Source organism: Cryptotermes secundus, unplaced genomic scaffold (assembly GCF_002891405.2).
Source record: "Cryptotermes secundus unplaced genomic scaffold, Csec_1.0 scaffold1876, whole genome shotgun sequence".
NCBI lineage: Eukaryota > Metazoa > Arthropoda > Insecta > Blattodea > Kalotermitidae > Cryptotermes > Cryptotermes secundus.
Window position 1 is genome coordinate 413,531 of NW_019739005.1, and position 27,761 is coordinate 441,291.

Here is a 27,761-nt window from a genome sequence, read left to right on the forward strand (position 1 = left end):
GCTTAAAGCTTGTTGGAAACTTCACTGAAGACAATGGAGCATTAGTTCCCTTTTGGCGGTGCCCAAAATGTTTAGGGAATTGTGAGTATATTAGTATGATTTAAAGGTGATTTCACACAAAAGAATAATTGCAAGGATATGGCTTCTCTTCTAGATAAAGAGGTTCTGTTTCGCACTTGCATAGTTTACCTAGTATAATTTTTTTGGCCCACAGTGGAAGAGGCATAACATGTAAAAGACAAGTGAAAAGTTTCACTGCATAGTTTTCTGAAATCGTTTTTTTTTCTGGATAAATATTTAGTGAGTTATCCATGAGATGGTCAGAGAAACATATAGGTTGCCGTTGCCCTATTTCAGTCAGAATTCTAAAATGTTGACACATTTTAGTAAAACTCCCCATTAAGAAACAAAAATCCATTAACCAATTCTCAAGTGGTTACATGCAGATGGATAGTCTGTGTTCAGTTTTTTTGTTTTTTCTCTCTACCTTTCTATACCCTTGGGCCTATTTTGATCACATTTTACTTGATGGTAGGGGACCTACTTGGGGAGACTTTAGACATTTGAATCCCCCAAAATTTTGGAAAATCCCCAAGACAGTTATTTTGCTTATTGTTTTAAAACCTTTCAACATAGCATAATTCGCAGTAGCATAGTTGGTTTGAGGCACTATGTTACAAGCATGAAGGTTGCAAGTTTGAGTCCCGATGAGGTGGATTTTTTCAGTTTACCTAATCCTTTCAGCCACACTATGGCCCTGGGGTCAAGTCAGCCTCTAATGGAAATGAGTACCAGGAATCTTATTTGTCTTATTTTCTTTGTCTGCTTATTATAGTTTTTGAGATATCTAATTCTTTTCCTCCTTTTTAGAAATTCACAAGAGGAGGAAGATTTATGTTGTAATTCATTCATTTCCCTACAATAATATTACTGTATATTAGTATTACTCATATTAAGATGAACATGATTATATGTGTGTGAATTAACCCCAGGCAATGCCAGTGGATATGTAACTTGTTTTGAAAGCTTTATGGATGATAACTTGAGGGAACAAGACATACATGGGATGTAGGTTATTGGGCTGTGTTGAACTGGTTCAAGATAGGGCCCTCACTTATCTGAGGTAATTGCAAGGCAGTGATAAATTGTCATGTTTGTGTCATAGCTACATCTATCGTTGGTTCATCAGATATGTTTGAAAACATTTCCCTGATGATTCTTCAGTGAAGTTTTCCGAGTGTGTCCCTTCTCTGTCTCCCTTCCTTTGCTGTCCCATAATTGCAGATTATGCTGTCTTGTAAAGTAAATGCCATGCCTTGAAGATGTGGGGGAATGGAGGCATAAGTCCATGCATTCTTAACCTCAGCTCCATGGCTGTTAGGAAATGAGCTCCCATCGCACATTAGATAGGAGTCTGAGTGGACCTCAGTTAATATTCTGCAACACTGATTTCCAGTTTAGTGTGAAACTTCGTGATTTCAGTGTACATTTATGCAGAGATTATGACAGTGGAAAATGTTTGTGATTTCATTGGAAAGGAAAAGATGTTACAAGGACGTGGCTTTGAGAGTAGCCAGAATGCAGCTATTGGTTAATATAGTGCCAAATGTCATTCAACCATTACTCAGGAGTTCTTCATGTCATGCATTGACTGGTTGAAAAGTCACCACATTGAATCTGTCAGCCTATTGTCATCATAGATGGGGTGTATGAAGAGTTCACAACAGTTCCACATTGCATTGCTAATCTGATGCAAATGATAAATTTTGAGGATATGAGTGTTGGAGAAAACTGGCTGAAAGTGTGTTCCCATCTGGAAGTACAATTTCTAATTTGATAAAAACTGTGTTAGTCATGATGTCAGTTCCAGTAAGTAATGTATATTCATATGTGGAGGGCTGTTTTTTTCTCATGACATGATACTGGTATGAGGAGTCAAACCAATGTAGTGAAGAGCTAGTCAATCCTGAAATTCAGATTAAAACGTTCTGCAGATCAAAGCAGTTTTGGGGCCCAGTATGGCCACCTGTGAAATACTTCTACAAAAACCACCAAACAACAGGAAGGAGAGAAAAGGGGAAGGGAGGAATGAATGATTTTCTACACTGTCAAACATAATTAAAATCAGTTTTACTCTTTTGTGCATGAATTCCTATGACAATCAACACTTTCTGTCAGGTATAAAAGATTATATACTCGTATCAGACATTTTAAATTATACTTCATACTACTATTAATTTTTCGTCGTCTATATGCAATGCATTTTTAAAAAATCGCTTCCGTGTTAGTGTCTGACGGATTCGGTCCGTGCTACCCTCTAGTTAAGGTTTTGAAAAAGTAGCGCCTTGCAGTTGTGGAATCTGGCCTCTTTATAAGTAAACCGAAGGCCAACAGGCGAAGGCAGGGATTTTCTTCCTCTTCGTGCCGTTAGCAGAGATCGCGGTAAGTAACGAGCGGTAACGAGCGGGAACGAAGCAGCCGGAAGCAGCGAGAAATAGAAAGGGAGGGGGAATGGATCGTGTTGGTGGAAGAGTTTGTAATGGAATTTTTGACGTGATCTATGCTGTATATATTATTGGCTTTAGGGCCTTTTAAGTGAAAAAGTCTGAGATTTTGACGTTTCGGTTTTCCGAGCCTCTTGAGCGTATCTAATGAACGTAGTGGTTTGTTAGGTGAAAATATGTTGTAGTTTTACTCGAGAGACTTAACCTAAATGAATTGCTTTACTTTCTTTATTTCAAGATAAACGGAAATAATGGCAAAGGACTTTACGCAACATTCCGGAATACCAGATGTTATCGAGAAGTTCAAAGTAATTTTTGGACAAAATGATGGAAGTGGTAAGCAAGTAAGGTGTTTTATAGCTGGCGATTCTAACATGTAATGATGACACTTGGGTTAGCATGCACTGAGTGTGTAGATAATAGGAATGCTGCCCTACTGGGATTTAAGTATTCTCATCCTTTTCTTTGTAGGTGGTAGTTTGTGCATGAGAAGTTGAACCATTTCTGATCCTTAATAACATGTGTTGCATCTGGAGTTGCCTGCCGTCATTATGGTGTAGGATGTTCGAGTGACGCGATTTTAGAATTTTGGTTATAAAAATATTTCAGGCGTTCTTCGGCACCGTGACTTTTATTTTAATTAGTTTGTTTTATGTCATCAGCCATATTTCCACGATAAATGAAGAATTCATTTTGATTATGTATGTAAGCATGCCATTAATGGAATGTGAAAGGACATTCTTCTTTGGTAATCCTGATGAATATTTATTAGAACATCTCTTTTAATCGCAACTGTAGTATGTAATGGGCCAGTGCATGTGGGTAGTAGGAAGTCACTGGTAGCCACTCTATGATGATGCTTCAGTACATGTATCATAGCAGGCATATAGATGTGTGTTATTATGCAGTATGGAATGCTCTTTTGCCTATGTGAATTGGTTTTTACCAGTTTTAGATTTCAAGTATCCCGAGTTTAACATTTGGATAAAGTTATAAGTAGGTCCATGGGCACAACCCAATATATAACATCAATTATATATTCTCTGGTTAGCTTCATAATTCAGTCATAAGAGCCATCATTAGGCATTGTTTACATTCATTATTCACTTCATAGTAAATTTGTACACTGGCTAATGTTTACATTGTCAGATTTTGTGCTAGCCTGGGTTTGAGTGTAAGTGAAAAATTGGGTGTAGGGTTTAACTTTATTCATTCTGGCCCATCACACTGGTAAACTATTATAGAATAATTGATAACACAGGTATCAGTTCAATTCAATTTGTAGATATTTATTGCCTTTACATGTTTTGGTCAGCTGTGACCATCTTCAGGAACTACTGTTAGAAAGCTCATAATATATATTTAGAAGCTGTTATATGAAAATTATTTACAATTATTTGGATTAAAAATCTTATTAATGTCTAATATTTAAGATCTTGAACTGATATGGTTTGTGTCCTTGTGCCTCCTCTTTAGGGTGTTTGTTAAAAGTGTGATGCCAATGTAAGTTGGAAAAATTTCATTTGCTTCATCCTGGTCCATCACACTAGCAATATTGTGGGGGTACTTAGATGCAGATGGGAGGATATTATTGAAGTAGATCTTAAATGAGGTGTGAGAATGTGGACTGAATTGCAGTGTCTGAGGATCCAGTCCAGTGGGGGGGCTGTTGTGAACCAGGTGAGTGACTACCATCTTCACAAGTATGACTCAGCTCCATGGACTTTGATTGTAGTTAACCAGCATGTTATAATAAAATTGTAAAGGAATAACTAGCATGCTATTCTGAAGAATGGACTGAGATAAACCGTGAACAATGAACAGCCAAATTAAACAGTTTCCCAGTACAGATTTAAAACAATTCAATGGAACCTCATTGCAAGGTTGTCCCTCTGTTAACACTGAGTTTCAGTGCTCACAAGTCAGTAATGTCAGTGTTTAAGTATGTTCCATTTAACATTCCCCTCATTTCAGTGTTAGATCTTTAGTAACAGTGAGATGCATGCTTGTGTTATCTGTTGCACATGGGAGTGAGTGTGTTCTTGCATTGCCTGTGATTTGGGTGGGTCTTCAGTGTTCTTCATTACCATTGGAGTCAATTTATAACTGTCTTGCTCCCATGTCTAAAGATGTTAGTTATTTGAGAAATGTCCTCATGCGTCACACATGGTGTGCAACTCGAGACACAATTCGTGTATGAAGTTAAGATGGTGTGTCACCCAAGGCACACCTGGTGTGTGAAGATGAGAAGTTGAAAATAGAATATTTTGCATGAGTTCTATTTCTTGGTACTTATATGGAGTTACTAGGAACATAAAACTAACCTGAAGAGTATGCTTTCATGGGCTGTAATACCATGCAGTTTGGAGAGAGACAAACATTTTAGGGTTGAAGAATCTTGCTTAGTCCTGAAGATGGAGGCAGTGTTTCTCTTTGAACAGTATGATGTTCCAGCTCAGATCATACTGCTTATAGTGGAACCTCATACCCAACAACAGAAACTAACCAGTAAGTTGCAGCTGGACGGCATCACGGCACACGGGCCTAACCTCTGCCTTTAATTCACACGGTTAACTGGTGTGAGAGGGTTATCGGAGATATTGCAGGATCAGAAAATCTTTCCAGTATTGATGATTCTTATATGTGCATGTTTCTCATCATTGTGTGTGATTTTGGTCAAAGTGTGTCTTCCGTCTTGTGTGTTACGAGCAAGAGTACATATTCTTTGTCTGGGATATGGCTCCGTTCCCTGTCAGGGTCACAGTATGGTAGAAGTCCAGTTGTGTGATCTCAGGTTCTCCAGCTTGAGACAAGCAATGGTGAGAATGCAGCGTGCATACGCACATGCTATTGCTGCTGCACATCTCCCTGTTTGCCTTGTTGACACAGTTAGTATTAATTTGTTAGCAGCAGTGAATATGTGCACTCGTTTTTTTTATGTTAATGAACAAGTTATGTAGATATTTGTCCCATACCTTTAATGTTATTCATATTATCTGACTGTCCTTCAGTTCAGTTTTGGTTGGATAATCAGGAGTTTTACTATAAAGTGTCTGAACTTTTAGAGAAGTATGGACTCTGGAATTAAGAAATTCGAGTTTACTCATGTAATTTAAAAGAGATGGTCGGAATGGGGATTCACATCACGTACAAAATCTTAACCACAACACTTGCACACCGTTTTAACAGCGGTGGCTACTTCTCATACTGGCAAGAGTTCGGAGTAATGAGTTTGGCTATTCTGTGTTAGGTCCACGGTAGGAAACGGAACAGAAGAGTTACATTGTTATGTACATTGCACTCCTTCCATTGTATCTCTCCATATCCATTTTAAAAGCTGAAGATCACGTTTTGTATGTAAAACTTTTAATTTCACCTGTGAAAGACTTGAGTTCATATGCAGACAGGGAGGCCATGTTATGGCATTTTCTCTAAATGTTAGTATATTTTTAGGACATGACATCTGCATTTATGAGTTCTGAGATTTTCATGGTGAGAAAGGTGTAGATTATGTGTCTCCTCATCACATAAATATGTGACTATGAATGAGTTAATTAAGCACAGCGATAGCTTTCCCCTTACCATCCAGCTTGGTGTCACTGTATAAAGGTGAAGTTGTACCCATGCTTGCTTAGTTAAGCACTGTGCCATGAAGACACATGGGGAAGTGGAGGTATAGCTCCACCTTTCTTGACCATGGTACCAGATGGAGGTGCTCTGTATAGAGGTATTTATTTTGTTAAAGTGTGGCATTTTCTTGTTTTTCGAAAATACCTAGTACTTGCATGCTTTGACTGAAGCACCGTGCATGTTTAGATGTATGGAATGGTGGACGTGAAACTCCAGCCCTTTATTTTGGTGCAAGTTGGAAGCTTATAATGTAATGGTTTGGAGGTTTTGCATAAGGAGAAATCACTACGAGTGCCCATCAGCTGGAGCACTGCCTGGACACTGGACATGAGGAAAGAAGAGGACCCGTGCTTGTCCCAGGAATCAAATCTCAGTTGGCCTACCTGTAGCCAAACACTTTGTTGACTGGGCTGTCATAATTTGTGTTTGTGGTGGTTACAGGTCAACATAAGAAAATCTTATCGTGCGGAAATTAGCCTGAAAAGTCGCATACAGAATGTGATCATAAACGTTAACAGGCATGACAGATTGTCAGGCAAAGCTGCTCAGAGTTGAAACTGGCAACTATGAAAGAGGCTTGCATAGCAGCAATGCTCTGTACTTGTATTCAGAAGGTACTCAGTTTGAGTCTCATGAAGCACACTACAGACCCTGAATTCAGCCTTTTTTTTTTTCCTTGAGTCCCTCTTTGAAAATGCAGGGCTAGTACCTCAAATTAGGGTACAGCAACTTCCTTCCACGTCCTTTCCAATTTGCCATTCATCTGTCATCCTACCATTTGACGTACTGAAGTCAAGTTAGTGGCAGTGTCACAAAATGACTGACAAAAACTGGTAAGGACATGACATTCCTATGTAAAGTCAGTGGACCTCCGTTCTCTTCATTGGACAGGATATTGGCTATCCTCACTGAGGTATTGTGTCGTTTTTCTGAGTTCCTCCAAGCAAATGACAGGATAGTACCCCAGTTAGGTTCCCTTCCAAACATTTCCCACTCCATTAGTCATCCTCGTTCAGAGCTGCGTAGACTACTTACTTGACACTGTCCTGAAATAACTAATTTTCTTTTTCAGCTTGTACAGATGCGTTTTCTGATGTTTCGGATATTGATGATTATGACGATGATGATTTTGGAAGCACATCAGAGTCCACTTCTGAGTTTGATGACCGGGATCTTATGTTGCACCTGTTTCAGCAGGCCCAGGCCCATGAGGACAGAATAAAGTTTCTTAGAGGTCTGCGGAAAAAGAGAGGTAATGGAAAACAGTCTATTTGAAAGCAGTTCTGTTGCCAGGCTTCATAATGCTCCTCCTGACACTTATGTCTGTTGTTTATTTTGTATACTACCTGAAGCCTGCACACGTTTCACATAAATCTAGGAACCATCTTCAAAAACTATGAGCCATGATAACAAACAAAGTATTTTAGGTGAGAAAGTTGCTCGTTTTATTAATAAAGGGACAGTTGAAACATGTGATTGACAGTTCCTGTCAGCCGAAGGAAAGTGTTACATGCCATTCATAGGATATGGAAAGATGGAAACACAGTGTAGAGATAGAAAGAATGGGAAAAGAATACAACAGAAAGGATGAAAGGACATAGAGAGACAAAAGGTGTAAAGACACTGTAGAGTGAATAGAAGGGAACTGTCATGTTGCAAAGGAGAAGAAGGAAGGAAGGGGGAGATGACTGATGATTGGGGAATGGGGGTAAATTAAAGTTATCGGAAAGCAGCATGGAAGAAAGAGAAGGAGATAAATATGCAAAAGGCATAAGAGAAAGAAATGAGAGAACAGGTGGTAATAATATAATAGGAAGAAAATTTTAAGCACCATGGTTAACTCTTTTGTGGAAATTGTACAGACCTGTACTGACCCATTTTGTAAAAGGGGTGAGTTCCTTGAAAATCATTCATTCAACAATTTACTATACCATGCCATAGCTCAGACAGTTAGAAGCTGGCTTCTCACTGTGGAGGTCTGGGTTCAGTCCTAGGGGACCGATGTGAACTTCACCCAACTTTTCTCACAATTCTCCCTGCTAATCATCCATCACTGCCCCCTGAGGTGTGCCATAGTCCTGATCAGGCAGCGCATTATCACATCCTCAGTTTTTAAGTTAGGGGCTTTATCTCTGGCCTGGCACTTGTCTTGCTGCAGGCTGGGGGAGTTTGCTAATGAGAGATGATACACAAAACATACAAAACTAACTTGTGCACATTTGTGTATGTGTTTATTTACAATATTAACGTGAACAGTAACTCATTTGAGATTTGAGGTTTCACAGCAGCAATTGTTAAGGTGGGGTCTTCTGAGATGTGACAGCATTCATTCTGATATTTACATGGCATTAAGACCCCAGAAGTCTACCATCTTCGTGACTGATTTATACATATCTTGGCAGAGTAACTTCTTGGAAGACTCAGACTCAGGTAACATTAAGATGAAGACTACAGCCTTCTGGGTTGTAATGCTGTGTGGTTTGATAGATGTCTGTAAGTCTGCTCAGTGCTGGTTGTGCCCCAAACTACTGAACTACACAGCGTCACATCCCAGAAGTCATTGCTGTGAGAACCGCAAGTGCATTACTGAGCTGGGTCTCACAGAAAACGGTGTGAAGTCTATGAGACAAACAGATCCAGTGGTGAGTTTTGTTGTTGGTAGGTTGGACGTTTGGGTTCTGCTACTAGATAGTTAGTTCAGTATAGTTTGGCGCTGCTGATGCTGCAGAAGGACGTCGCTTGGAATGTGGACAGTCCTTCATTCCCATTCATCCTGCCCTTGTATTCACATCTGGCATATGCCATGTGGCCCAAAGCGCTTGTTGCTAATGAAGGGTGTCATTACCAACATTTGTGTGAACAAAATGGGCAGGGATTTGGAAGGAGGAGGTTGATCCATAGGACTTTTTTATGACCTCACTATATAGTTAGGTGATTTATAGATATTTGTGTTGATGTTGTCATGTAACAGAAACATTTGCTTGTCCTCCAGGTGTGAATGAAAGGGAATTGCCCATGTTGCTTCCAGAGATTGCCGAAAAGAACGCGGAGGAGCTCGTTGCTGAGGAGGAGCGTGAGAAACGGAAAGTGGAAAAAAGGAAAGCAAAAAAGAAGAGGAGAAGAGAAAAGAAAAAAGAGGAAAAAGAAATAAATTGTGCCAATAGTAAAAGTAAAAATAATAGTAACGGTAATATCAGTAAAAAGGAGAATGTATCACAGTCCAGTAAAAAGATGACAAATAAAAATAGCAAAAGGTGAGGACATCTACAGCTTGCTTTTCCATACAGTTGCCAAGCACCGAATGTCGTTGCTTCATTCGTGTATACTGTGATCTATTTAATTTTTCCAGAAATTTGTGATCAGCGACTTGGGACTGAATGAGAATCGTAATGGACGAAATATAATGCAGGTTAATGATTTGGGATCACGGAGCTTGAACGTTAAATGAGACAAATGTGAAGAACGTCAAATGGGGATTCTACTGTTAACTATATAGCACTTATGGGTTCTGTTGATTCAGTTGTCGGCTCATGTCTGCAGGTGTTGCTATCATTGAAACATGTTGGAACCTCTAATAATTTATTTAATCCACTCAAATGACCACCTCAGAAAGCGGGTTTTCAGTGTGTTAGTAAATGAAATGTTGTATTGTCCACAGTAAATTGAACGGAGACAGTTTTTCTGCGCAGCCAACGGATGAACGCGAAGAGGAAGAAGAGGATTTTCTAGATCCAAACTCTGCCTTTGTGTCTGTTGCCGTTAGCAAAAACAAGCGAAGTTGCAACACGACTGCTATTAGTCACATGGACCGCAGCCAACGAACCAGTAACGCTAGGAAACCTCCAGTAAGTGAGTTAGTGTTCCGTGCTAAATGCAAACACATTTCAGAACCAATCAGGTTGGCATGGCAACAGCTTATAGACTCACATTTGGATGGTGCTTGGTTTTGGTCTCAGCCAAGGCAATGGCTATTGAGACTGAGGTCTTCCTAGCTTTCCTCAGGCCTTCCAGGCAATTACTTGAGTATTACCCCAATTAGGCACTGACCTTCCTTCCATATCATTTTCAGTTCATTGTTTCTACCATCCTACCGTTCAGCGCCATATAGTACAGCTACTTACTTAAACAAAAGAACAAAAGTCCATGGTTTTAGTCTGCAAGCAAATTATACCAACCGAGCAACTGCTGCTTGTCTGCGAAGTTAATACCAACTTTAGCAGATACAGGGTGTCGTGTGGTCAGCGCAAAGATTCTCCATGGCCATTAACCTCAGTTTTCTAGACCGGGGCTTCTGTTTCCTTGAAATAGCTCCTCAGTTATCCTCATGAGGCTGAGTGGACCCTGTTCCAGACCCAGTACTTCTCAGGAAATTTGGTAGAACCAGGAATCTGTAGCCAGGACCTCTGACCACCAGAGCACAGGGGCGGTCTATAGCTGCTTACTTACTAAAATACAGTAACAGTAATGGCATTTAAATAATACAACACAGAACTTTATGTGGACATGATGGGAGTTAGAGCCTTACCTCTGGTGCCATAATTTCTGCTCGAGGATTGCTGGCCTCTTGTAGTGTGGTTGATGGCTACCAACTTGCTGTCACCATCTGCCAGGTGGAAGCTGTGCTATGGATAGTGGGGGATGGAAGACAGTGCCGATTTCTTGACTCAGGCCCCCAGTTTCATGGTGCCTCTTTGTATGCCCATAACACTTTTTTCCATGTTTGGTTTACTCTTCTGCACTAACAATGGAAGCAAGAGCATCAGCTGAAACATCAGCAATTTGAAACCAGACTACACATCAGATCCAGAAGACAGTAGTGTTGATATTCACTGCCACGTGAGCCGCAACTCATACAGGAGTTATATGTAGTTTCGAAACACATTCTTGCCTGCTTTATGCACCTCATTTGCATTGATGTCAGTTTTGGCTCATACAGATCTAAACTGTGTAGAAAACATCTTCATAATTGTGTTGTAAGTAGGTAGCGGCTTACTTTGTTGTGACGTCCCTATAAAGTTATTAGATTCTGTTTTCAGCATACAGTGGCAGACAAACACCGTGCAGGAGATCTCACTGAACACAAAGGTCTTTTCATCTATAAAGTTTGGTACTCAAATTATGGTGTACATTCAGACATGTTTTAGATGAACAGTATCATTACAGAGGGTCATGCCAAGTGTTGCGATGAAGTTTGTAGCTCTACTGGTTCATCTTTTGGGATCCCAGATTTAAATCTGGACCTGTCATGGCTGCAGCTTTTGATGTTTCACAGTTCCTCTAGGAAAATGTTAGGATACTTCCTTCTACATCATTTTCAGTTGACTATTCACTGATCATTGTATCATTCTATGTGGTATTATATGAGATATGGATAGCATCATTAAATAAAACCATTTGGCTGTGTAGCTTCAGAGATGAACCCTGTAGAGAACAGACAGTAGCTCCCTCATGCACTGAACATATAAATACTAAAAGTTTGCAGCGAATCAGAAGTTACTGTCAGGTTGAGATGGTGGTGTGTAAAGTTTGTTGTGTTGCAGGATGCAGAAGATTTGGCTGTAACGGAGAGTGAGAGGTTGGCCGTGGAGGGTTACAACGCAGCAAGCAGAGAGGAGTACACCGAGGCTGTGGACTACTTTACGAAAGCAATACGTTTTGTGCATAATGACCATAGGTTCTATGGGAACCGCAGCTTCTGCTATTGCCAACTGGGACAGTATACCAAGTGAGTCATTGAACATCATGGTATTGTGAGATTTGAGGTTCTGACAGTGGCGAATATTACGGTTACAGCCTTGTGGGATGTGGCTCATGGCTTAAGAGTCCACTGATATTGTATTGACACCATATGCTGAACCAGCCTGTGGGAAGTGATTACTTTGTAGTGTTGGCCATGCCTTCTGGTGATGGTCAGTACTGGACAAAACATGTAAAGGCAAAACTTTTACTTACATTAAACTAGTCACACTTATTATATTATATTTAAGCATCCTGTTGCACTCTACACGATAAATGATACAAGCTCCGTCCCAAGTGCAAACAATATATATTATATTTCCTTGATCTTGTTCCTTCTACACTACATGTTTCGGCCTCTATCGGCCATCATCAGGTGTATACTCTTAACGTTGCTGCCACACTGAACCCAGTCTAAAATTTAACATTTAAAACACAATGTCACCTTTTTCGTATTATCAACATCAATCTCGTTGATATGTGTCTGGTATGTAGATTATATTGCACACGTCAAATTTGATATTCCTGTTGTAGCACTATAAAATCTTTAGTTATGATGTTTTTAAATCACTCTAAATTTAAAATTTAAAATTTAAAATTCTTAGGGTTACTCGCCCTATGTCTAAGTGCTGGCGCGGCTAGTTCTTGTTTCCACACTGTACAGGTGTTANGTCACACTTGTTGGACTTTAGTACTTATTTATATATTAAGAGGTGTAATGTTTTCCTCTCTTGTTTTCAGAGCACTCAAGGATGCAGACAAAGCAATAATGTTTGCCCCACAGAACCCTAAGGGTTATTACAGAAGAGGGGAAGCTCTTCGTGGGTTGAAGGTACATTTTTCAGTTGCTGGGTTGCCTACTTCAGACCTGATGTAGGGGCTCATGAAGGGGGCTTGTGTTACGGAGTGTGACTAAAATAACTTTGAGGGCATGACATCATCAGATAGCAATGCAGATCATTGCATTCTCATTACAGGATTACTAGATGCGTTGGGGACAGAAATCGCCACACTGTGGATCTTATTGAACATACCGGACTTTTCTTTTCTAAGGTTCCTTACTCAAGGCATGATGTACCCCCAGAGGTGTTTTAGGCAGAGAGCAGAAAGGTTGCATTTATTTGATACATATTTTTCTGCTCGTTTCTTGTTCATCGTGCCCAATATTACCCATGTGTTTTGAGGAATGTCTCAGCTCTTGCATCCAGTTCTACGTTCTCAGTTTCATTTCCCGTGAGCCTGTTCCCGAGAGTGCTGTGTTCTATAGATTGTGGAACAGACTACCTCTTGAGAATCTAATAGTTGCTCAGATGTTAAAGAAATTTTGTGCCTTTTATGGATTTTGAAGGTTTGATACTGAGCACTGGTGGAGCCTATCCTGATTCCCCCGAATCCAGTCTGTATCATCCAACCCAGTTTCTTTAAGATCCATTTGCAGTGAAACTCTTATACAGGGTGTACATAAAGTCCGGGAACACTTAAATTATTTATTGCACAAGAACTACAAATTATGCAGACAGAAAAACTCTGAAAGTTTGTTTTTACCTCATAAACTTTCGATGTGGGAACCATGAGTGACTCGGCAGACGTCCACACGGTAATCAAATTCTTGCTTCAACGGCTATGCCTGTTCACTGTCCCATAAGTGTGAAATGTCACTTTGTCGCTAAAAATTAAGTGGTTCACGAACCCATCGTCATCCTCTGTCAGTTGTTGCAACTGACAACAGAACTCAAAGTGCTTACCTTTGTCATTGTCATTTAGCTTATGCAGTAGCTGCAATTTGAATAGCTTGATAGTCAGCTTCTTGCGCAGAACTTTCCACACTGTCACCGGGGGCATTTGGAGTTGACGGGACGCTTGACGCACTGATTTCATCAGACTCCTCGTGAATATCTCTTTTACATGCTCCTCATCCCCTTCGCTTGCACCGGGATGTCCACTCTTTCTTTCTGGGCACAAGCAACCTGTAGCCACAAATTTCTTGTGCTAGTGGTGAATTGCCTTCCTTGTTGGTGGCTTCTTACCATACTTGGTCCTAAACTTTTGTTGCACATGTGTAGCACATTTGTTTTTGTCCAATTCTAACACACACAAAGCCTTCTTGGCACCTGAAGTCGCCACGTTTGCAACTAATGGTGACTATCGGCAAATGACAGAATTACGCGCATTGGCGCACATACAAACTTTCAGTATCTCTTGAAAATGATATATATATGATATCTGTATAATTTGTATTTCTTGTGCAATAAATAATTTAAAGTGTTTCCAGACTTTATGTGCACCCTGTATTTGTTCAATCTGGGATAGTGACTTCTCTTACATTAACTACATTGAGGTTTTTTACTACATGGATATGCAGAGTTACAGCAAGAAACTGTTCATACTTCTGTAAGAGTTTCTATAAATATTGCAATTGAGAAATTTCTTTTTGTAATTTGTTAAAAGTTTTTTCTGCACAAATAAATGCAGTCAAAATGCTGTCCCTGTAACAGGCCATGGAGGCCCATAGGATTGTGAGATGTCGAGGCTCCCACATTTTCTAGACAATCAGTTCAAGGCAGAGAGGTTGTCAGCCATACCCACCATCTGCCCTTTACCCCTAGGTAAATTCCTAGTAGTCATTTCTGTTGGAAGTTGAGTTGACCCCAGAGCCATTCTGTGGCTGGAAGGATTAGGTCAGTTGAATGTTGATTGTTTTGAACATGATTGCACTACATCAAGGTATGAATTGTGGAAGGTGGAGCCTCATTTCTTACGCTAAATGTGCGTTATGTACTATATCAAAGTTTACTGAGTAAGGGAGTAGAAAGGATATTCAGTAGATGAGGATTTCTCTGAGAACACTGAATCAAATGTGATATTATTTTCCCATCTGTGTTATCTTCAGCCATATGTCTTCCCTTCAGTTTTCCCCACCAAAACTCTGTAATATTTATCGTTTCCTACACTAGCTGATATGTATTACAGTGATGTAGTTCTGAGTACAAGCTGTGTTGGACCATAAAGCCACAATTTTTGCGAAGAGACAGGTCTGGACTGTACACTTGGAATTTTTTTTGCCATTACATTCATGACTGGACCACACACCACAAGTGATGACGTGATGATGTCACAAGAGAAGGCAAGGGACGTGATATTGTAGTGGCAGTACCTCTCAGTGTTACCAGATGATTGCTCTGCATGAAGCCAGGCAGCAGACTGACCTGCTTCACCCTCATTCCATGTCATTCAATGAAGGTGACTTGTCCGTGCTTGTTCCTGAATGCGTGCCATCACTTGTTTCGAGATCTGTTTATGTGTAGTAGTGGCTTTACCTTTGGTTTTATAGCAGAATAATGCACTTTGGGTTTATGTTTCAGCAATACAAGCAAGCGGAAGAAGCGTTTGAACGCGTTGTCCAGTTGGATGAGGACTGTGATGATGCAAAGCAGGAACTGGAAACTGTGAAGATCCAGCAGCTTGTGGAGATGGGCTTTGTGGAGGATCAGGCGTTCGCTGCCGTACAGCAGTATGGCACTGTTCAGGTTTGGGCCTTGCCATGCACCTTGCATGAAAATGTTTTCTGTTTATTTAGCCATTCAAAGCGTAGTGGTGTGTACCACCTGCTCTAGCATTAAGGAACTCTTGCAGTTTTGTGCATCATATATTTGGTAACAACATTGTTCCCACAGTGAAGTTGGGAATCATTGTAATTACCATGGTAATCATATCTGCCTAGTGAATTGTCACAGAAATGCTTGTTTGGTGTTATTCGTTGGAGTTGGAATGTGGTTAGTAATGGGTGACTTCACTGTGGGAACAGCGTTTACCCAGCCATTGGTTGCTAATGGACATTTGCAGTATGTGTTTTTGCCACCTCCTGAATATAAGTCAGAAGCATCAAGGCTTCAGGCAATTTGATTTTGAAACCGTATTGTAAATTTTTGGCCGTGTAGTGATATTATGGTTAGATGAAGTGGCTGCTGGCATGCATAAGGAGGAGCTGATGAAACTACATAATTTCAGGCATTGATTCACATATTCTGAACTATCAGTTAAGAGCCACATTGAGTGATAATGTTTGGGAACCATAGATCTGTCGTGTTTGTTACAGTCTTTAAAGGTTTTTCAGAACTCATGGTAATGAAATATCTCTGTGAGATAACCAGATAACATCCTTTTAACATTCTCCCTCATTTGGCATTCAGTTTCAGTGATACCAAGTGTAAAGTTTCCCCCATTTTAAGTTTGTCTCATTGAGGTTCCATGTATCAAATGAATTGTCTGTTCATGTGTCAGGCGGCTGTGGAGGTGCTGACAGCTGAGAGCCCAGCAGCTTCTTTTAACAGTAGTGGCTGCGAGATCTACTACTCAGACGAAGAAGAGGAGAACTTTGTCTCTTCATCTGCAGCTGCATCACAAACTCCGCAAGTCATCGGCAAAACAGCAAAAAAGATGGAGTGAGTATCACTTAGTTCAGTAGGTTGTGTTGCTGTCTAAGTTTTATCAGATTTTTGGATTTACTAGTGCATGATTTGTGAAAGATGCGAGGGAAAATAATTTATCTCACTCTTTCCTTTTTCTTTTGTATCTTTATTTCCTTCACCCCTTTCTCCCTTGTCACTTTCCCATCTGTTTACTTGCTCTTACTATTGTACCTCACCCCCTTCCTACATCCTTCTTCTGCGCATTAAAATAGTTCCATTGCCCCAGTTTTTCTACTCCTCTATCATATTACAGTGGAACCTTGCTTAATGAACACCTCTCATAACGAGTAATTCGCATAATGAGCAAAACAAATTGTAAAAAAATGACTCGCATAATGAGTGACGAGAGGGGAAGTCCTGGATTGTGCGCTTGCTACATCAGTCTGTGTTTAGCACTCGTTCCGCTAGCATCTTAATGTCGCTTGTGATCACACATTTTTCCAAACTTGTGTTCAGACATATTATTTGTGATTTTTTTTGTACAAAGTTTAATAACCCTTGCAAAAATGTCCCTAAAGAAAAAGTCGGAAAAAGACAGCCATAAGAGAATAAAAATAATCGTAGAAATGAAACGTAAAATCAGTGAAAAGCGAGAATGAGGTGTGAGCGTGGCTGATCTAGCACGCACATACAATCGGTCTACATCAACGATTTGCACTATCCTCAAGAACAAGTACAAGATTAAGGAGATAGATGTTTCAAAGGGAGTGACAAGAATATCTGCGCAACAGTTATGTATTCTCAACAATGTTGGAAGGTTGCTCCTCATATGGATAAACGAAAACATCATTTGTGAGAAGGCGAAAGTGATTTTCCCCAACCTTGTCCTTAACAATGTATATATAATTTTCTTTGAATAAACGTTATACATAAAATTTTTTGAGTATTTTTTTTGGCATGGAACACATTATCGTATTTTACATTAATTTATATGGGAAAAATTGTTTTGCATTACAAGTAAGATTCTGGAACAAATTATGCTCGTTAAGCGAGGTTCCACTGTACCTCGTTCCCTTCTCTGTCATATATCTCTTTCCCATCCTTATTGTTATTCTGTCCTGTTATTATTTCTGTCCCATATCCTGTTGGTGTCTTCACCTTATCGTGGTGAGGGGGTTTGAGTATGCCAATTACCCTGAGAGCTATACCAGTGGTAGCATGGCTACTGGCAGGGCCTCCCTTGCTGGTCAGGTCAAAGTGTAGGCATCAGACAAAGAGAGACACCAAAACCAAAAATTGATGCCGGAAGCAGCGTCATCAGCAGCGACTTGAAGCACAGAACAAATGATGCTCAAAAATCTTACAAGATGGTTCAAGTTCGTATAGCAACAGGCGTGACCAGAGTGTTTTGAATGGCTGTTGTACTGCGATGTGGAAAGCAATTGGAAAAAATTTTCCTGGATAGTCTCTTTCCAAATACAGAGATACCAAATGTGGTGTTGGAGAAGGATGGAAGATCAGTTGGACTGATTATGGGAGGAATGAAGAAGTGTTATTTAGAGTCAGTGAGCAGAGGAACATCCTACACAAAATAAGAGAAAGATAGGGGGTGGATAGAAGTGACCAGAAGACGAAGAAGATGACGTAAGAAGATGCTGGATGACCTTGGGGACAGAAGAGGATATTCTCATTTGAAGGAGAAAGCTCTAGATTGCATTAAGCGGAGGAACTGTTTTGGAAGAGACCTGTCATCTGACAGATGATGAATGAAAATGAATCATAGACATTGCTATGATGGAAGACAGATTGGGGGTTTTCCTCTTATCCTAGCAACAGTGCATTGGGCTTTCCAAAGTGTGAAGAAAGTTGCATGTTACATATTCACAATTGTTATGATTCCAGCGCTTTTCTGATGGTGGAGGTAATGGGAAAATAAATTGGGTGGGGCTGGAACCCATTCCCATAGCTGCAAAATTAGCAACTGTCCTCTGGTTGTCTCTAGACACGAGGTACAATATTTTTTTTTTCTTTCCAAGTTTTTCCTGCAGCGTGATGTTTGGGAAAAATGGCGGTACTAACAAACAAACAGACTTTTCATGGAGTTCATAAAATTAACACAAAATGGGATGAGTCTACATTTTCTTATATGTCTCATGTCTGCAATTGTTCAGATGACTGAATTAAATGTGTGTTGTTCCATGATCTCTGTTAGAGCCAAGGAGGAGACAATAACTGTTTAAATTTTAAAGTCTGTTTTCTTACCATTTCAGTCCTACGAATCCAGAAGGCCATTTATCTCTTTGGGTTGGCAATATCACTCAGAGTGTATCAGAAAAACAACTTATAGAAATGTTCTCAAGGTAAGTCTGTGTAACAAGAAGGGACCCTGCAGCAAGTAATGGGGCCTCAGCTTCTCACAAGATTCACAAAAGAATGCTGTTCACTAATTCTTTGTTGAGCTGTTTTGATCCAGTTTACAGCAGTGTTAGCAAGTACCTGGCAAGACCTAATGTAGATGGCAGTGTGGTGTATACACTGATCCTCGCTCTATCTATAAATTTACAAATTTTCCCATCTTCCAGTTGTTTTCTTCTGAGTTAGGAGATTCCTCTGGAATATCAGTAGGTGTCTACCAAACTACATGGTGTAATCATACCCAAGATGACCATGAAGACCACAGATGTCATTTGCCATGAAGAGTTCATGGAGTTTTCTCATTAATTTCCTGTTACCCTTAAGAGCACATAGGTAACTATGTGTACCACCTGCTTTAAGATTAAAATACTCTTCATATTGTCACACGGAGTTTATTTATGGGTTTTTAAACGATTCTCACAATAAACAGCACTTGTTTCCCTAAACTTGTAATGGATGAGCTGTGTTTCCTGTGGGGTACAAACTGAATGTTTCTAAACTATTGATACGAGCTTTTTGCTCCAAATGGTTAAACATATCTTCAGTGCATGAGAAGCTCTCTGTAAGATGATAATTTCCAGTATAACCAAAGTTGAATGAAATATGCACGGTAGAAAGCAAATGAAACCGTACTTCAGATGCAGGTCTGAAGACCGGAAGTGATCTTGGTACTTTGCTATTATAGGTTTGGTGTTGTACTAAGTGTGCGTCTCCTACCTGAGAAGTTTTGCGCGTTTATCAACTTCCGGGATAAGTCGGCGCCAGGCCCTGCTATGAAGCATCTTCAGGGGAAGAACATGGGAGGGGAGCGCCTACTAATCCGCTACCCAAACAACCCAGTTCCTGAGCAGATCGTCCTCAAGAGGACAGTGCCTACAGGGTGAGACAGAACAAAAGTTATGAGTGGAGCAGAATTCATAACGAAGTTGAGACTATATTTAGCAGAAACACTGCTGTAGTTGGGAAGTTACAGTTTGATTTTTCCTGTAATCTGTCAGGAGACTTCCAACATCACAGTTTTCCCTCATAAGTCCACTGTTGGATGCCTTCTGCCACTAACATCATGAATTTCCAGCACATGATTAGTGTTATATCTGTACTCTCTATTTTCCTTCATATATGTTCTGTTAGTTCACGCATGTGAACAACAGATTCCAGGATGGGCATTCATCATCATCATCATCATCACCGGCACGACAGCCCTTTGTGAGCCCTGGCCTTCCTCAGGATTGCTCGCCATTCTTCTCCATTCGATGCTACATTCCTCCAGTTCTTTACACCCAAAATTCTTATGTCCTGCCACACACATTCTTCCCATCTTAGTCTTGGTCTTCCCACTCTCCTATTTCCTTCCGGTTTAGTATTAAGGAATTTCATGATGGTTCTATTCTCGCTGGCACGTATTGTGTGGCCAGCCCATTCAAGCCATTTCACCTTTATAAATCCAATAATGTCTGGTTCATTAAATAGTTTGTATAGCTCATGGTTGTACATCTTCCTCCATACTCCATTTTCTTCCACTGGCCCAAAGATATATCACAGGATCCTCCTTTAAAATATACTTAACAGTCTTTCATCCGATCTTGACAGTGGCCAGGTCTCAGAGGCATAAGATAGCACTGATCTTATAAGTACTTTATATGTCATAGTTTTGGGTTTCCTGGGTATTAGTTGGGATTTCAGGTGTTTCCTGAGGCCATGGAGACATTTATTTGCCGCAAGTACACGCTTTTTTATTTCATCACTGATGTCATTTCTACAGCTAACTTCTGATCCACGGTAAGTGAAACTACATACAGCCTCAAATTTATATGAGCCAATTTCAATATATGCAGGTCCATTAGCACAGTCTTTCTTGGTTACCGGCATGTACTTTGTTTTATTTTGGTTAATTTGTAAATTCATCTTTTATGCTGCTCTTTCCAAATTAAGAAAAGCTTCTTTCATAGATTTTTGTGTTCTACCAATTATATCAATACCATCTGCAAATGCCAAAATTTGAACTGACTTGTAGAATATAGTTCCCCTTGTGCTGATGCCTGCATCTCTAACTACCTTCTCTAATGCTATATTGAACAAAAGGCAGGCTAGGGAATCCCCTTGTCGAACTCCATTTCTAGTTATTATAGGGCTTCACAGCATATTCTGAATCTTAATTTGGCATTGGGTCTTTCTCATAGTGGCTCTGAGTAAGGTGATTGACTTCTGTGGAATGTGCATCTCTTCCATCTCTATCTATGGAGTCATAGGCTGATCAGAAGTCAATGAAAAGATGATGTGTTTCAATTTGGAATTCATTACACTTTTCAAGGACCTGTCGAATAGTGAATATCTGATCGTTAGTTGATCTTCCTTGACGAAACCCACATTGGTAGTCCCCAGTTATGCCTTCCACAAAGAGAGAGAGTCTGTTAAATAGAATGTTGGAAAATATTTTATATGCTATGCATAACAGACTAATTCCTCTATAATTAGAGCATACCATGACATCGCCTTTCTTATGGATAGGGCATACAATACTTAGGTTCCATTCCTCTGGGATTATTTCAGTTATCCATATCTTAACTATTAGCTGATGTAAGTGCTTGGCATATTCTGGGCCTGCAAATTTCACTAATTCTGCCGTGATGAGATCCATTCCTGGAGCTTTATTATTTTTCAATTTTTTGATAGCTTCTTCTACTTCTTTTATGGTCGGTGCTGGCTCTTCAGCATCAAAATTTCCTTGATTCCGGTCTATGGTCATACCTTCCACTTGTTCAGAGGTGTTACTATTTGATAATTCCTCAAAATATTGCGCCCATCTTTCCAGTATTGCTTCATCGCTACTCAACATTGTGCCTTCTTTATCTCTACATAAGATTGTTCAAGGTTGAAAGACCTTTCGACTCTTGTTTAGTTTTTGATAAAACGCTCTAGTTTCGTTTGAACTTCTTAAATGCTCCTGTTCAATCGGTTCTTGTTTATCATATTCCCTTTTCTTCTTTTTATGCCATCTTTTTTCTTTTCTTCTCACTTCATGGTATTCTTCCATGGCCCCTCGAATATGGTTCCTTTGCTGCATTCTCTTATATGCCTGATTTGTTTGATTTGTCACTTGCTCACACTCTCCATCAAACCAATTCTTATACTTTGTCCTTTCCACTCTTCCTAAGACTGCACCAGCAGCATTTATAATAACATCTCTGAGGCCCCTCCAAGCTTCACTGACATCCTCACTATCAGAGAGACCTGCCAGGCATTCACCAATTAATCCAGTATATCTGGTTGCAACTCCTTGTTCCACCAATTTTCCACAATTCAATTTCTTAGCCTGGGATCCATGTATCTTCCTTGCATTAGATATTCGACTTCTAATCTTTGATATTATTAAGTAATGATAAGAGTCAATGTTGGCTCCCCTGTAGCTCCTGACATCCATCAGATCTGAACAAAGTCTTACAAGGATGGGCATTGTCTAGGCCTTTTTTGTATTTACAGTTATTTTTCACAATAAAAAAACAAAGTGTCTTTCTTAATTTTCATGTAGGTTGATCTGTAGTTGGTATGAAAAACATCCTGTGGATAGGTAAGAGATGATAACTTCTTCATGTATTAGGAATACATTTATTCAACTTTAATATACACATTTGGAATTTTATGAATAGTGTTGTAGTTCTGAGATGTTCCCTCACTTATGTTTCTGTATCTCGGAAAGCTTGAGACTCTAGGAAAAATAGTGTTAAGCATGTAAAAGGCTCCACCTTGAAGATGGATGAAGCAAGTTCCTTCCAAGCTGCACACTGTTACATGCAGATGACAGGAACCTTGACGTTGTGTTTTTGTGGCAGAAGTTCATTAAAGGACTTAGCATGCAGTTTTCATTCGCTGTTCTCTTGTTGCAGCATGAATCAAGCGAAGCTCACGGGTCCAGTGAATGGAGATGAATGCCATTTCTGGCGGACAACAGGATGTGCGTTTGGCAATAAATGTCGCTACAAACATATGAAGGAAAACAAAGGCATCGACAGGAAACCATGGCAGAAGACTGTTTAGCCATTCCGCTGAAACTTTGCAATGGTAGCGTGGACTGCGTGTGTGTAAGAATGGTATCTCGCAAGGTGAAGATAAGCTATGAGAGTGAGATGGCTTGTTGCGTGTAGCGTTGTGTGGAGTTTCATAGAGCAGACCAAGATGCAGAAAGTCTTTGTTGTCGCTTGGGAAGGGGAAGCCTGAGGTGCGTCCTCATGCTGACTGAGCGTATGGAATATGGCAGTCAATGTGGGAGTTTGATCATTAATATGCCAGTGCAGACATTCTCCTTTCATGTGTCACTATTAGATTTTCAAGGTAGTTTCATCTCTGAATTATACCTTGTTCATACTTGATAGTGCCAATACAGTGACTGGGATACATGATAGATGATGGAAGATCAAGATTCACTTCCAAGGGATGATGGGTTCTGGTGTTTGCCCAGCCTCCTGTCCAGTGAATAAAGTAGCTGAGGCATGAATATGATCATAACCATCTGATATTGATGTTATGAATGCCTCAAGTTATACCTCCAGTTCCCCATACATCTTTATTGGGTGGTGCTTATTCAGAGGGACAACTGTACTTTCTTCACAGATGATGGTATAGTCACCAAAAGCTAGTATTTATATTTATATTTATATTCCGTCACCTGATGAGGTATGATGAAAGGTAAAGTTGTCCACATTCTTAATTAAGAACACTCCATGAAGATTTATGAGGGAGTGGAGGTGTAGCTCCATGCATTTTTAGGCTTGCCAGTAGATTGAGGTGAGCAGTGAGATTCATGCCTTGGCTATTTACCCCAGGGAAACAGTGCCAAGAACCCATTGAATAGGAGGCTGAGTGGGCCCCAGAGCTGCTCTGGGTACTGTGGAGAAAAGAAAATCTCTTGCCTCTGCCAGGAACTGAACCCTGGTGCCTCTTTTGTCCAGCTTGTAGCTTAGTTACTGTATTATCTGACACCTATACATACATCTTTAGTTCTTCAATGGAGAAAAGGGTTGTAAATGGGAAATAATTTTAATTAATCATGAAAAACTTGGAAAACCGAAGGTCTGTTGATCATTACTGTGCGGCTCTGATTTGTTAGTTTTGTATTGTTAATGGCGTAATGTGGGGAGACTGTATTGCAGCTGTGGCTTTCTTATTTATTCTTATTCAGAATTGTCATAATTATCAGTACTTCCATGGGAGGACTTCCCAGTCAGCCATCCTTAACCCTCTCAGCTACCTTGAAATGCATGTCACACCAAATTTACTGTAGTCCAAACATGATAGACTGAGTGAACATTATAATGAGAACCTCACTGTCGTGAGAAAAGTCGTCAGCACCGTGTATGTATAATGTTATGATGCATGCAGATTGAACCCCATTCTGTCGATCATCAGCATCTCTTCTGGGGGAAGCCGGGGACAAGCACCAACCCTACCTTACTCTTTCATTCCTTGAAATGTATCCTGCTTATATGATACAGATTTTTTAAACTTTGCTTTGTCTTTTTTAAATGTGTTGGCACATATCCTTTTGTAAAAATGTGTCATAGTTTTCTTTATTTGAAATATTGTGAGCCTTCTCATAGTCTGTTAGTGGAATATACTCTGAAGGTTAAATTCTCTTCCCTTTTCAATAATTTATTGGAGTATGGAATCTCTTCCCTCTGTAGAACCTTGTGGTCTGAACATGTTTCGCTATATTGGGTGCAGTTGTAAGTAAATGTACCTAGCAGTTTTGATGTATTTTACAGTGATACGATACTTCTATATGATTTGTTACAGTTATTTTTTTTTTTTTTGTGGATACAGGTATGTCTAATTCCGTTTCCCCTTTTTTGGGTATTTTGCCTGACATTATTGAAAAGTTAAACAATTTCTCTTTTAATGGGTGTCTTCCTTATTTAAAATATTGTAAATTTAAATTTTCCCATCTTGGACTTTTCTCTCTTTTAGCTGCTTCTAGTACATTACCCATCTCTTCCAATGTTAAACTATCCTCATTTTCCGAGATTCTGCTGTGTCCAGTCCAATGAAGTTCCAATTTAGTGTCCTCCCATTTAACGGATGCTTCTTTTGCTCCTAGCTGAAGCCCAATGTAAACAAGAAGTTCTGGGGAGAGGTAATTGCCTGCCCACTGAGCTATCCCAGCTACTAATCAGGCCTGCACTCAGTTATTGGGGTCTGATAGACCCTCATGGTCCTAGTGCCAGTGGCAAGTCTGACATGCCCTGTGCCATTACATAATTTATATTAGGTATGAGATTATCCTCTGGGATGTGATGCCGTGTAGTCTGGTAAAAGTTTGTTGACATTTTTGAGGGAGCTTGTGTTGATCTTTGGGGTCAACAGCTAAGCCAAGCGACGGGCCAGCTGCTTTGTTTCTAAAACATTTTCTCAAGTCCATGGCTTGTATATTCAGTGAAATCCTGATTATGATTGGTCCTTCAAGGGCTTTATGTAATATGTGAGAATGAATTAGTGGAGGCGTTGTCTCAGGAAACTGCAGCTAGAGATGGGAAGTGTCAAAGTTTGCCATTGGATTTTTCAGCACAGATTTCTCCAGTAGTTCATAAATACATATACAACAGTCCATATACAAACCCCCAAGAATACTTAATTCCCCATTGCTGCATGTCCTATATTGGAAATGCAGAGGCTTGTCTGTTGCCATGTGGAAACTCCTTTGTCTGAAATATTCATAAACTATCCCATCTCAGTGTGATGTGACACAAATATCAGCAAACCACTGTGAAAGCATAGGGTCACAGATTAGTTAACCATGTATTTAAAACCCTTTAATGCTTCTGATGATAAGTTCTCGTGAAGGTTTCATCAAAACTGTGCTCTGGACTTATTGAAATGGAATTAATCCAAGTTGCAAATCATGGTCTAGAAGTGTGGTTATGTGGAAATGCAACTGCATGACCTGGCAGTACAAACAGAACTGTACTCCATGTCTTTTTTCCATGGTGAAAGTATAGATTTTGGATGCCTACTGAAGCAGTGAATCTAGCCCCTTTCCCAGTGTGTGGATACAAAAGTAAGAAACACCGTAATGTGTAAGCTACATTATGCATACAGCTGATTGCAAAGAAGACATTCTTGATTTTGTTGAATGGTGAAGGAACAATATATGTTGCTCATATTCCAGTTCTCTAGTGCTTTGGAGTTGGATATTGGCCGCAATGAATATTTCCTTCTCTACTTTATGTGTACTCAGATGTGCACGGCAGTTCCTTGAGGAACAAAATGTTGCCCAAATAAAAGATTCCAGCTACAGCAGAAATGTGACACTACATGTACTTTGTTTAAAATAATCATACGCTCCTGATCTATTGACTGGACATGGGGTTTGGATAGGAAATTTGATTTATTTAACACTTCAAAATTGTAACTACTTCTCACCATAGTGCTTTTACTAATTCACACACTCAGTTTCTCACTGTGGCACACTGTGGTAACAGATCCCTTCTTCTCATGTCATTACAGGCTGGTGACAACCTCACAACTAACTAACTCAGTTGTTGACTTTCAGCTGCTACAACTGGCCTTCACAGGTCCTTGCTATATAGCCTCAGATTGGACATAACAGAAAACACAGTTTTCAGCAGTTCTTCCCTTGTTGCATATGTTACTGCTGCCATGGTTGTGTTGTTTACCAGCTCTTGCATAGCAACAGATCCCTGTTTAATGGCATCATCACATGTTCACTGTGGCGTAACCTAGCAAGAGACAATTTCTTCTGGTTTTCATGCCACAATACCTTAAATTGGCAGCTGCATGGGAGAGATCTCCTGTTTGCTCAACAAGATCTCCTGTATTGTAATTCTGATTCCCAATGTATGTTGAAAGTAGAATCTAGTGCTTTCTTACAATGACATGGTGATGTCACTATCTGGTGATGAGGAACCCTCGGATGTGTTTGAGATACATGTAGATACATTTTATACAAGGAAGGGTGGGGGAGGTGTTATGTGATGTATAATGTAAAAGGCAATTAATTACACAGTGAAGAGCTTTGTTACTTGCATGCTTCACCCAAACATTGTCAATGTGATAGACCTCTGTATTTGTACCATAGGGAATGTAAATCCCCCATACAGAATGCATGATCTGGGACACTTCTGTTGCTAGGCTAGTTATGCTGTGCACATTCACCATCACAGCAGAGATACACAAAGGATGAGGTTGAGAAGGATGGGGCATGTAGCATGCATGGGAGATGGGAAATATATACAAAATTATTACAGATATGTTTTTGGACATTAACCATCATTGTGTCTTTATCGAAAACTGTCTTGATTATTTTTCAAAACGCAGTTTTTCAGAAACTGGATTCTGTCTCCGTCTTCAGGTAAAAGCTACTCAGTTGGTCCCTATCTCCAGAGATAGAGACTAGCTCTATTGATTGGACCCAACTGAGTAGGTTCTACCTGAAGACGGAGACAGAATCCAGTCTCCAAAACCTTGTGTTTTGAAAAATAATCAAGACAGTTTTCGATAAAGACACAATGATGGTTAATGTCCAAAAACATAATATTTGTACTATTGTACCATCGTCACAAACTTTTACATCTTATTTATACAAAACTGTTGTAAGAAATCTTCCTGAAGGAGACCACTTCAGAGACACAGATGTAAGTGGGAGCGCAATAGAGTGATGTGTGAGCGAGATGAGAAAATTATGTAGAATTGAAGTATGAATAGTTAAGTAAACTGAATCTTGGTGGAACTTAGGAGTGAGAATGACTGGACTGACTCAAGACAAGGTAAAATAATGGATAACCCTTTGGGTTTCATAAAAGTGGGGAAATTGACCCTGGAATTATTTTCATTAAGGTTTGCTGTCTGTGTGGTGGGTTAGAGCAGATATTCTGAATGTTAGAATGAGCTCTGCTTGGCACATTCCACCTCATTTTGCCTTCATCAGATCGTGTCACAGTTTATAGAAGTATCCAGTGTGTGATACATGGAACATTTAATACTACAGAAAAAAGCAAAACATTTTGTGGCAAATAACACATATATAGCATTGTCATTAAGCATTGATCATGGTAAT

The 27,761-nt window shown here is 39.8% G+C and overlaps 1 protein-coding gene across 5 annotated transcripts; it reads left to right on the forward strand.

Moving 5' to 3' along the window:
• On the forward strand, positions 1 to 27,069 carry LOC111871597 (RNA polymerase-associated protein RTF1 homolog). 5 transcript variants are annotated; one of them, XM_033754316.1, is made up of 12 exons: positions 1 to 81; positions 2,743 to 2,840; positions 7,207 to 7,386; positions 9,127 to 9,388; positions 9,793 to 9,979; positions 11,675 to 11,859; positions 12,612 to 12,702; positions 15,233 to 15,397; positions 16,152 to 16,312; positions 18,550 to 18,639; positions 19,380 to 19,574; positions 22,579 to 27,069. In XM_033754316.1, exons 2-12 carry the CDS (start codon positions 2,756 to 2,758, stop codon positions 22,727 to 22,729), a joined length of 1,752 nt encoding a protein of 583 aa, XP_033610207.1. In that variant the 5' UTR covers positions 1 to 81; positions 2,743 to 2,755; the 3' UTR covers positions 22,730 to 27,069. The 5 variants fall into 5 exon arrangements, with proteins under 5 accessions (XP_033610207.1, XP_023720579.1, XP_023720581.1 ...); XM_023864811.2 differs by lacking the exon at positions 1 to 81 and adding an exon at positions 2,406 to 2,442; XM_023864812.2 differs by lacking the exon at positions 1 to 81 and adding an exon at positions 2,519 to 2,565.
• The last annotated feature ends 692 nt before the right edge of the window (positions 27,070 to 27,761 follow it).

Excerpts from the sequence above, each read along its gene's own strand:
- LOC111871597 (XM_033754316.1), top strand. The coding sequence starts at position 2,756 with ATGGCAAAGGACTTTACGCAACATTCCGGAATACCAGATGTTATCGAG. Across the intron at positions 7,387-9,126 it reads AGGTCTGCGGAAAAAGAGAG|GTGTGAATGAAAGGGAATTG; the intron begins GTAATGGAAAAC and ends CTTGTCCTCCAG. Across the intron at positions 19,575-22,578 it reads AAGAGGACAGTGCCTACAGG|CATGAATCAAGCGAAGCTCA; the intron begins GTGAGACAGAAC and ends CTCTTGTTGCAG.